Source organism: Microchirus variegatus (assembly GCF_963457635.1).
Source record: "Microchirus variegatus genome assembly, chromosome: 5".
In the NCBI taxonomy this organism is placed as follows: Eukaryota; Metazoa; Chordata; class Actinopteri; order Pleuronectiformes; family Soleidae; genus Microchirus; species Microchirus variegatus.
Genome location: NC_139806.1, coordinates 25,457,352 through 25,469,606, shown reverse-complemented (window position 1 = coordinate 25,469,606; position 12,255 = coordinate 25,457,352). Strand labels below are relative to the sequence as shown.

At 40.0% G+C, this 12,255-nt stretch overlaps 1 protein-coding gene across 1 annotated transcript; it reads left to right on the top strand.

Annotated features, from left to right (window-relative positions):
* Nucleotides 1-302: 302 nt before the first annotated feature.
* Nucleotides 303-5,145, top strand: bach1b (BTB and CNC homology 1, basic leucine zipper transcription factor 1 b; the record flags this gene model as incomplete). The annotated part of the gene is made up of 5 exons (XM_083889657.1): nucleotides 303-542; nucleotides 831-2,183; nucleotides 3,480-3,686; nucleotides 3,772-4,031; nucleotides 5,073-5,145. The coding sequence occupies 5 exons, from the start codon at nucleotides 303-305 to the stop codon at nucleotides 5,143-5,145; spliced, it is 2,133 nt and encodes a 710-aa protein (XP_083745783.1).
* Nucleotides 5,146-12,255: the final 7,110 nt, after the last annotated feature.

Below are 12,255 nucleotides of genomic sequence, written 5' to 3'. Positions count from 1 at the left end.
ACACACACCCTCCCCTCTCTTTCACATACTCACACACAGGCCATATGACTGAGTCAGTTTTTAGTTTGTAACTGAGTTGAGATAAGGTTTTCTGGGAAGCTTAGTCTGGTTGGACAACATTCCACTTCAAATAAAACATGTGTGCTCAACAGCTGGGACTTTCTGAACCACTCTAAGAAACTTGGATATTTAAAGTCAGCTGTGTAAGGTAGGCATATATTTTTTTTTATATTTATTATCTAAGAGAGTTAATGGTAAACTGTATGATAAACTATCTGTGTGTTTACATACAGATATCCCTGATGGCCATGTCGGCTCCCCGCTCATCTGTGTTTACCTTTGAGTCAACGGTGCATTCCGCCCATGTGCTGTGCCGGCTGGACGAGCAGCGTCGCCGCGACATTCTGTGCGACGTGACCGTGGTGGTGGAGTGTCAAAGTTTCAGAGCCCACCGCGCTGTGCTCGCCTCCTGTAGCGAGTACTTCTCACAGAGGCTCTCCGCCCTCGCACAGCATGGGGCAGTGATCAGTCTGCCACAAGAGGTGAGGTGTCACAGAAGGATTTAAACCTGTAAAGGAGTCCAAGTTTTCCAGAGCTACCATATTGGCACTGGTTGAATGCTCATTAAAATGATTTCTAATGACATGTAAATCCTGACAAATCAATAGAGAAGATAAAATTAATTTTCCCCCATTATATTTGTGTGTTTTTAGGGTTAGAGTTAGGGTTGGGTTAGGGTTAGGAAAGTCAGAGAAACAAGGTTATTTGGTACTTTATAGAAACGTTATGTAATTTGAATAGGAAATAAGTACATTTCTCTTCTCTCACAGGTGACAGTCACTGGCTTTGAGCCTCTACTGAAGTTTGCATACACGTCCAAACTCCTCTTTGGGAAAGACAGTGTCTTAGACGTACGTAATGCAGCGTCAATCCTCGGTTTCCGAGACCTGGACGAGGCGTGTTTTGACTTCTTGCTGCCTAAGTTCTTCTCCAGCAGCAAAAGCTCTGTCGCGTGTCCCAGAATGACCTGTTGTGAGAGGAAATACAAGAGACACCTGTCAAAGGCAGAGAGCCCCACAGACTCTGACGTCGTCTTGTTGGACGAGAAAGAAGAAAAGCCGGTTGCTGACTCACCCTTTCAGCAGGAGGCGGCTCAGCTCTGCAAGAAATCGTCGGACGGCAAAAGGGGAAGTCAGAACGACAGGGGTGCACTTACACCTGGAGCTGAGGGGCTAAATGAAACTTTTGTGCAATGTCCGAAGTACCGCAAGTTCCAGCTGGCGTGTGGGAAGGATGCTTGTGTCACGGAGAGGAGTCTGAACAATCTCGCAACGGTTGTCAGGGATGACTGTAATCTATCCTGCTCGCCCAACTCCAGTCGGAATGAAACTGAAGTGCAGATTCCCTCCAGGCGGAGCAATTGCGAGGCTGATGAGCCATGGGAAACTGAAGTAAAAGAAGAGAAAACAGAGGATGGTGTGGCTGTACAGGAGGTCAAACAGGATAAGAACTATGTTGTGAAAATGGAGGAAGACGCCACTGGAGTCGACTCTTTGGACACAGCCAGTGTCGAAGCAGTCTCCTTGGGGGAAAGCGCAGTCCAGGGTGAGAGGTCGACAAGGTTAATATTGCACCATTGCCCTTTGATGGCCTTAGCTGGAGGCCCTGCTATCACCAGGTCACTGGAGCAGGAGAGGTTTGTCATGGACCTTAAAGAAGAGAAGAAACCAGTGGACTGTGGTGGACAAGGGCCAGAAGCTTGGGGAGAAAGACACAAAGAAGGACAAACAGGCATGAGCGAGGCTAAAGAAGTCAGAATCATGGAGAGAAATGTAGAGTCTGCTGGGAGCTTGAATGTCCTGGACTCTGACGCAGGAAGTTCCTCTGATACAGGAAGTGGACAACCACCGACTGCATCTTTGGAGTGGCTGAAGCTTCACGTCAACCTCAGCTCCAGCAGCAGTGGCGGCGTCGGCAGCAGTGGCGTCGACAGCAGTGGCGGTGGATGTCCCTTTCTCCAAGATTTGGACCAAAGCAAATGCTTGTGGAAGGGAGCAGGACAGTCGGAGAGCGAGGGAGCGTCTCTTTCAGGCGTATCGTCGCCAAACTCGGGCGAGGATGGAGAATCGGAGACGGAAACCGAAGGAGACAGTGAGTCCTACGCGAGGGAGAGGGCCAGACAGGTGAGCAGCTCACCTACTCCAGGTATATGAGTCACCACAGCTGTGCTCTCATCTTTCATCTGGCTGCAAACATTCACATTATGCGGACACTACTAGATGAGAGTTTTAGGTATGTTCACATAACAGAAAGCAAGATTGCTACAATGCCAAGTTAATTATTCACCCAAGCATAGATGATGTGTATGAGTCCACAAGCGTGCGTCACGCTAAACGGTTCAGAGTCCAACTCTGATCAATTTCACACCTCGGGACTGTCGAGTGAGCGGAGACTCCAGGCAACACAAACAACAGGTCTGAGGAATCTCTGTTCTGTCTGTGCAGTAACACACAAACAGTGTGTGTCACCAAAGCTAAGGTCGTATACCAGTGCAACCTGCTTATATTTACACAAGATAACTAACTACACCGTTTACAGCAAACTGCTCGGGTAAACTCGGACGACGTTTCCTGTCACACATTAGCAGCAAATTCAACCCAGTACCTGACCTCAGGTTTTTTAAAAGTTAACATTTGGTTAATAATTAACCGTTTGGTGAAAATATTACCGTCAGAAGTCATTTATCCAGGGCAGTTTTGTCCTGACACAGCACACTCTACTCAGATAAATCATGCATGTTGACATTGATTAAATGAGATGGATAGATCAAATAGAACACAGGTGTCAAACTGGCAGCCCGCGGGCCATATGCGGCCCCCCAAACGATTACATGCGGCCCCTCACTTAATATCATGTAATAATGAAAACATGGCCCACAACCTCACAACTGTCTTTTAAACTGTGTGTAGCCAGCGAGGTGATATAATATATGTTTGCTAGCAATGTTTTTATAACAGTAATAATAAGACATTCAGTCATAATTATCACATTAATTGTATCGCATACAACATTCAATTACATATATAAATAAGCTTGTTAGGGCCCGAGCTACGAATGGCAGTGGCCCCGAAACGGCTCCTGGCACAAATTTAATGACCACATTATTATTTAAATAATTTTAAATAAATGTCTCTGTTTTTGATGTTAATACGTTTTGCATCATAAATAGTATTATGAAGTATACTTGATATCATGATGCAATATTGTGAACAGTTTTTGTTCTCGAGGCCGGCCCCCTCTTTAACCACATTAGACGCTCATTGGCCCCCAGGTCATTTGACATTGACGCCGGTGAAATAGAATATATTGAACTACGCAAGCTGTTTCCAATAGTTTCTAACACATACAGTCACTCAAACATGAAATATACATCTGGACAAGTGGATGATAACACTTATTTGCCGTCTGGACGCCCTCAGGTGCAGTTGCCGTTCTCTGTGGACTGGATCGTGGATCTGAGCCGGAACGACTTCCAGCAGCTGCTGAAGCAGCAGACGTTAACGCGCGAGCAGCTCGACTTTGTCCACGACATGAGACGCCGCAGCAAAAACCGCCTCGCCGCTCAGCGCTGCCGCAAAAGGAAGCTCGACTGCATATACAATCTGCAGTATGAAATCAACAAGCTGGTAAAATGTCTTTATCATTATTATAATTACTGGGCCATTTCGTTTCTTATACATGCCATCAAGATTGTGTGCTGTTTTGTCACAGAAGACCGAGAGGGAGAAACTGATGATGGAGAAGAGCCAGCTGAGACAGCTGAAGATGAAAACATGCCACAGCGTCTCTGCCTTGTGCCAAAGGGTCTGCAGTGAATCCAACCTGCAGCCAGAGCAGCTGCAGGTGTTAACCAAGTCCTCAGACTGTCCTCTCTCCTCCCTCTTCCCCCACATCGACGCTCTCCTCTCACAGCGAGGGCTGCAGGTCCAGCCTCAGACTTCACGCTCGGTCTGCTCTGTGAACCCGGACAGGTTTGAGGCATCTGAGGAGGCTTTGTCCAGCACGGGCAGGGACACAAGAGAAGGTCGTCGTTCACTTAAGCTACACACTGAAAGTCTTCATTAAAGGAGGAGGAGCCAGAGGTTAGGACGCCGAGCTGTCCGTTGAACCAAAGGTTACCATTCTGCACGTATCTAAGGACTTTGGACTGCAAAATAAAACAATCACACACTTGTCGGCACATCAAAACATGATAAGATGCAGGAAAACGTTGCATTTATTACATCAAGGCCGCACACTTTTTATCAAACTTTTCTATGTGACATAATAGACACCAGTGTCCTTCTGTAAGCAAATGTTATCAGTCCTGCAAATTGGCTTTGTTTGTTTTCTCGATGAAGGTTAAAGCTACTGTACCTGCTCACAGTGTAAAGCTCCCATAGACCGGATGTACCAATTAACGCTGTTTTTTTGGTGTGTATCGGCGCCATTACCTCGTTTATGAAGTTTCGAAACAAACAGTTCAGCCACTGCTCAGAACGTTGGGTTTTATTGTATTCTCGGGCTCTGCAAGCACTCTGAAAGAGCCTGGAATCGTGACGAAAGGATCCCAGTCTGAAATGGCACGGCTGATGAGAGCTTCAGTGAGGAGAGATTTGGATCGGCTCGTTTGCAGCAACTAGGAGGTTTTTGACCATAAAAACAAGTTAATGTATGCAAGTAGACCTCCATAACTCGCATATATGTGCGATAGGATCACTCTATGGGGGCTTTAAGACAGCCTGGATACATACGGAAAACACTGAAACAATCGCACCTTTGAACGAACAATAAATCAGCTGTCAGAGTATAGAGAATAGAGTTCTGCACTAGAGCTTTAAGGGATTTCTCACTGAAGTGTCGTTGCTGTGGACAAATATAATTAGCTCTGGACTCCAGGCAACTGCCTGCTTTTCCTAAGTTGTTGCCATTGTGAGTGTTTAATAATTACCTCAGGATAATTTAAGTATGTGTGTATTTTTTTTTTTTACCTCTTTAGGACCTTTTTTTGACATAAACACTGTCCTTTCCAGGACGAGTAGTCCTTGTGGAGACCACAACCTGGTCCTCATGAGGCAGAATTTCATTTTCCAGGTGAAGAGCTAAGATTTGTGGTTAAGTCCAAATGACTGGAAGTCAACACGGTGTCCTTAAACGGATAAACGCGTGGACCTGTGTGTGTTTTTATACTTTTATATACATGTTTGTGCAGGCCTTATAACGTATAGGAACTTGTAAACCACAGGAAGTTAAGAGATTTTGTGAAAGTAAGGACATTTGGGCTGGTCCTCGCTTCCTGTCACATCTTAAAGGAGCTGTTTTGGGGTTAGAATTAGATTAAGATTAGGTATTTAGTTAGAGCTGTGTTTCCCAATCCTGGTCCTCTGCAACCACTGCCCTCCATGTTTTAGATGTGACCCTGCGCCAACACAGCTGATTCAAATGGTCAGCTCTTCATCAAGCTCTGCAAAAACCTGCACACGACTCATTCTATTGAATCAGGTGTGTTGGAGCGCAGAAAACATCTAAAACCTGCAGGGAAGGAGTCCACGAGGACCAGGATTGGGAGACACTGCGTGCCGTGAGACATGTAAAGCATTATTATATCTATTAAACGTGTGTGTACATTTTAGTGTTGCACACGGTGATGCTTCTTTGCAACACACACCACAGCATTTTACACCGAAACCACCGTATTTGTATCTTTTTGAGGTCCAAAAAAACCTATCATTGTGAGGACATTTTGGGCCCCACAACTTTAAAGGACTTTTTACGAGTTTTAAAGTTAGGGTTAGTGTTGGGTTATGGTTTAGGTTATGGTAAGATGCTGAGGAATGGATTATGTCTGTGATGTGTCCCCACTAAGATATAAAAAAAAGTTTGTGTGTGTCTTGTTTACACTCTGGATGTACCGTATTTCAGGCCGTCGTTGTGGTCACCCCTCCTCAGCTGACCACAGTGACAAAGCTTTGCTTTGACCGACTTAAAAATAACAAACCTCACAAGAGCTTTTTTGTACTTTAACAGTTTGTTCGACACAAATTACGATCACACAGTTTGTATGTGGCAGCCACTGGACTCCTGCTTTTATTAGATGGAAATATTAAAGGTGTATTATGTAATAAATCTAAAGCAACTGGCCATAAAATCCTCCTAATATGTCACAGATGCTCAGGAATATTATTCATATAATATACTGAACTCACCAACAACAACAGTACAGCCAAAATATTTGCATTAAAAAACATTTTTTTGCAGACTGCAAATCAATATTTATGTTTTGAAATCATGTTTTGGCATGTGGCGCCACCTACAGCCGTCTACCAATCATTGCAGCCAGTAGAGCCTCAGCTGCCGAGCAACCACGGGTTGCCAGTTAGTCTGAGAACAAAACCTAAATGACCTCTGTATTTTGAATTTGAATGTTGTAACCGTTTTTGGCCACATTCTTACATATGGCACCTTATGTCGCATTTTTATCTTAAACGTGTCAATGATCAAGCAAACAGAGTAGCAACAACCCAGTTTATGTAAATAGATAGTGTTTGTATAGACAGTAGATGGTAAAGTCTCCTGCAGCTGGCTGTCAACAGCACTATAATTGTTTTGTGTATCCAATTAACTTTTTCTGCACGTTTTCTATTTCTATTGGAAAACATAGACACTCAGGTATGATGTACCTGCATACTTGAGAAGTACAACTGGAGTACACACTCACCAAGTACGATCTCTTCTATTGGAGCAGCAGCGTACTTCCTTGTTCGAATTGTTCGAGTGTGATAAATTAACATATGAAATACTTTTAATAAATGCATATATATTGTTATTGTTTTCACATTTTAAATATTTAACTTAATTTATTCAGTATATATACTGTATATAAAATATACAGTATGTGGAAGATAGTAGTAAGCCCTGGCTGCAGTACGCAGCTCGGGGTTGGGCTAAATGTTGGCGGAGATCAGACAACCCATTCTCAAATGTCTAGCAGCACCTACGGAACGTATAATAACAATTATATTGATTATAATATCATTATATAATATAGATTAAAATACAATTATATCATATATAGATTATGATATAATTGAATGTTGTAAATCCCTTTTAAATTAGAAGCATTTATTGATAATGGCAAATTAAATGTGCCATATGTAAGAATGTGGCCAAAAACTACATTCAAATTCAAAATACCGAAGTCTTTTAGGTTTCGTTTTCTGACATAACTGGCAACCCGTGGTTGCTCGGCAAGTGAGACTTTACTTGGTGGTAAGGATCCCGTCTCCTGAACAGCAGATCCTCCTGCTCCGGGCACATCCGGGTGCGTACGTCTCCGGTTGCGCCACCTACTGCCACATGCCAAAACATGATTTCAAAACATAAACATGATTTGCAGTCTGCAAAATATTTTTTTAATGCAAATATTTTGTCTGTACTGTTGTTGTTGGTGAGTTCAGTTTGTTATATGAACATTATTCCTGAGTCTCTGTGACATATTAGGAGGATTTTATGACCGGTTGCTTTAGATTTATTACATAATGCACCTTTAATAACATCTTGTATTACTTTTTCAGGGACACCTGCGGACACAACTTCCCATATAACTTCTTACATGTATATACACACACATATACATAGTGTATATATATATGTGTGTGTGTGTGTACATACATGTAAGAAGTTGTATGTGGAGTCGTGCGTATGGAGGACCGCAGATGTATTAATCTGTCAATAAATGCTTCTAATTCAAAAAGGGATTCACAAAACCAACATGAAAATATATTATAATCTATATATATTATATAGTTATATTATCTAGCTATATTACATCATTATATTGTAATCTATACATATATCTACATATATACATATATCTATATATACTATGCATAATACGTACTGCAGCCAGAGAGAGAAATATGATCACATTTGTAATAAAATATAAAAACACAAACAATATCATATTTTAAACGTATATATTTAATTGCAATACTGTCATCAACACAGCCAAAATACTTTTTTTTATCCGGTCTTACATTATATACCTGCTGCATTGGCCGATACGTTGTCGCTATCCAGTGGACATGCGATGGAAGATAACCGTACATGAATAACATTTTCTCATATCTGTGAATCAGATTTGATTCTATACTTGAACTGCTACCTCTAAACCAACAATATGATGACAAAATATGAATAAAATTTGAATAATTAATAACTAAAGATATTTATAAAGAATATTGGTTGTTTTAAAATGAGACTATGACCGTTATTACACGTTTTTGGTGAGATGAAGCTTATTTTAAGTCTGTGAAAAGACTCCACTTGCTTTACAACTGTATGTAGTACTGTATAAAGTGTGTATATCATTTTAAATGGAAGTTTGAATTTCATTCTCTTTTCTCTACCAGGCTACCATTTTTTTGCCACTTGGTCAAATGAAGAATACATTTTAAAATCATTATGATGCTACTGTGTTTGTTTAAGTCGACCAAATTTGACCAGTTTATTCTCATCTATTTTATTATTTGTTATTATTATTATTTATTTTATTATTATTTGACAGTTGAGCAACCATGAATTAATTCATCTAGATGTAGTATCACGTTTGTCCACCGGAGGGCAGTTTTAACATTTGAGCAGCCGTGAATTAATTAATCTACATGTAATATCATGTGTGTCCACCGGAGGGCAGTTTTAACATTTGAGCAGCCGTGAATTAATTCATCTACATGTAATATCACGTTTGTCCACCAGAGGGCAGATTCAGCAGTTGAGCAGCTGTGAATAAATTCATGTACATGTAATATCACATGTGTCCACCGGAGGGCAGATTCAGCAGTTGAGCAGCTGTGAATTAATTCATCTAGATGTAATATCACGTTTGTCCACCGGAGGGCAGCTTTAACAGTAGAGCAGCCTTGAATTAATGTTCATTGACATGTAATATCACGTGTGTCCACCGGAGGGCAGTTTTAACATTTGAGCAGCCGTGAATTAATTCATCTACATGTAATATCATGTATGTCCACCGGAGGGCAGATTCAACAGTTGAGCAGCCATGAATTAATTCAACTACATGTAATATCACATGTGTCCACCGGAGGGCAGATTCAGCAGTTGAGCAGCTGTGAATTAATTCATGTACATGTAATATCACGTGTGTCCACCGGGGGCAGATTCAACATTTGAGCAGCCATAAATGAATCAATCTACATGTAATATCACGTTTGTCCACCGGAGGGCAGCTTAAACATTTGAGCAGCCGTGAATTAATTCATCTACATGTAATATCACGATTGTCCACCGGGGGCAGATTCAACAGTTGAGCAGCTGTTAATTAATGAATCTTCATGTAATATCACGTGTGTCCACCGGAGGGCAGGTTTAACATTGGAGTAGACGTGAATTAATGAATCTACATGTAATATCACGTGTGTCCACTGGAGGGCAGTTTTAAGAGTTGAGCAGCTGTGAATTAATTATCCCTCGACTTGGTATCAATCTACATGTATATGTCAATTTGAACAGTTGAGAAGCAGTAATATGACGTTTGTCCACTGGAGGGCAGTGTCAACTTTTGAGTAGCAATAATATCACGTTTGTCCACCGGATGGCAGTTTAGATACATCTATTTTTGGAATCTTCCACTTCCTGTTTGTCATTCAGAACTTCCGCGCGCGAAGGCACGAAGGTGCAGGAGGAGACACCCGGAAGGACGAGGAGCAGCGGGGACAAACATGTGGTGGTAACTGCTGCTGAGAAATGATTGTTTTTAATGTTGAAGACATACTTTATACTATGACGCTGACCGTGACTGTTTTGTTAAGGAAGCTGTCGTTTCGTGTCGGCCAAAGCCAAGAGTTCCCGGATGTTCTGCTGGAGAAGCCACGCTGGATGAAGAAGACGAGCCGCCATGAAGACTCGGTGAGCGGCTTCTTTTACCACACTGAGACATCATATCAATGTAGTTTCATTTATATTGACCAATTCTATTAAAAAAAACAGACTGTGTTACGTAGACTAATTCTGAAAATTAACTAAATTCAAATGTAATGTAAGTCTATGAGAAAATGAGCGACTTCTCACTTGATTAAAATGTAATTTCAGGTCTAAAATATAACGTGATGATGATTTTAGTCCATTTTAGTAAGATAACAGACCAGTGTCTTCTCATATGAATCCTGATTTGTCTAAATAACAGCTAATATTGTCCACTAAAATAAACAGCAAATGTCTTTTAATATTTACTTTAAATAAGTAAGATTTAATTTTATCAGTGACCTGTCAATAGAATGACCATTAGTAGTGTTTTTATTTGCTCTTAAACTTTTAACTACATTAAAGATATTACTCTCACAATCTCCTCAAATAAACTTTAAATTCCTGTTTTTATTAATAGCTAAAACTAATTGATCGTCTTTGTCACTAGAGACTTTGAATTCTCCTGCTTAACCTGCCAATTAAAATGATTAAACTAATCTTTCTGTATAGTATCTTTATATTTTAAATAATTGAATTGTCACGTTGTACAATTTGTGTCCAAATAAAAAAAATCTTAATTGTAATATGTTTTTATCACGTTTATTTATATATGATTTTATAACAATCAAACATAATAATGTCGTCTTTTGAAAACCGTGCTGCTTCTAGATTTTACAATAATTTTAACCCAGTGTTCACAAAATAAATGTAAAACTAATATAATATTGGGTTGTTAAAGAAGTACAATTTTGGAAATGCATAAAATCATTATGTAAAAAAAAAATAGATTTACTTTAACTTATTATTAGACCAAAACTAAATATCATTTCCTTCTCTACTGAACATGAACTATTATCAGTTCTTCAGTGACTTATGTTAAGATTTCAATCAATAATCATTGAGTAATTTAACAGTATACTGTAAATGTAAAGAGTGGAAAATAAAGATACAGCATTAAATAAAGTGTACTGTCTATTTAACGATCTAAACAAGTCCCTTTGGGATCTATTTTTAGACAATTTATTTTTTCAACTCAGATTAATTCAAAATAACCACACAATTACATTGCCCGTCCAGTCTAAACCATAATGTCAGTGTGTCTCAGCAGGTGAAAAATCACCTCTCTCTCTCAGGCAAAGAAAAAGTTAACTGCAAACTAACACTTGTACATTGTCACAGAGACATGTTCAGCAGCTCTGTCAGTGATACGTGACACAACTGCAGAGACAGTGTTGGAGTCTTAAACTTATCACTGAAGAGAACTTCTTTGATAAGTGCAAGTCTCTGCAGTTGTCACTGACAGCTGCTGAACATGTTTCTGTGACAATTGTTAACTTAGTGTTTTATTTTGGCTGAGACAGATTTGTTTGTTATATTGTTTATACTTTGTCAGATTAAATCTTGTTAATGTCTAACTTAGTTCAGCAGCTCTTCTGATAGTCTTGTTCACTCTACATTTATACTTAGTGTTTTTTTTTTATGTTCTAATGTGTTTAACTTTAATTCTTTCAGCAGCTTCTGTGGTTGTTGTACTTTGTTATAATTTTTTTCTTTGTCCTTAGCTCCAGTGTTAACTGGTTCATTGAATGTACTTAGTAAATTTGTTTTACTTCATCTGTTTCTTGTAATATAGTTTGTCTTTAAATAAAGATACACATACAAAAAAAAGCTTGAAATATTTTTGAAAAAAACAATTTGAAACAAAGTATAGTTCAAGTTTTTATTTTGAAACACAACAATCCCTGCATTGCACTATCTAAACGCATGTTTCTCTCTGGACAATGAGAGCTCAAGGGATTCTTGAACACTCTTCTTCCAAATGGCAGCAAATAAAGAGACTAAACTGAAGTTCTTTTGGAGGAAACAATTCTTGCAAGAGTCCATCTTCATTCTGGAAGACAAAGAACACAAACACCACAGAAGTGGTGACATGCTGCAAGACAACATACTCACATGATGGTGCAGTTGTCTCTTCAAGGATCTTCTGGTTTCTCAGCCAAGTGGAGCATCAGCTCAACAGCATCCTGCAGAACACAAGACACCAAGTTAGACATAGAAGACATATGGACCCTTGTTTAGCAGAACACCAATAAAGATTGTCCATGTGAGACACTGACAGTCAACATAAGGCTGGGTATTCACAATAGTTTGGATTGTGGCCAAAAGGAACACGCAGACTATAGAAGTGACGACGCAACATAAGTCACTAACACTACAAAACACATCTAGGTA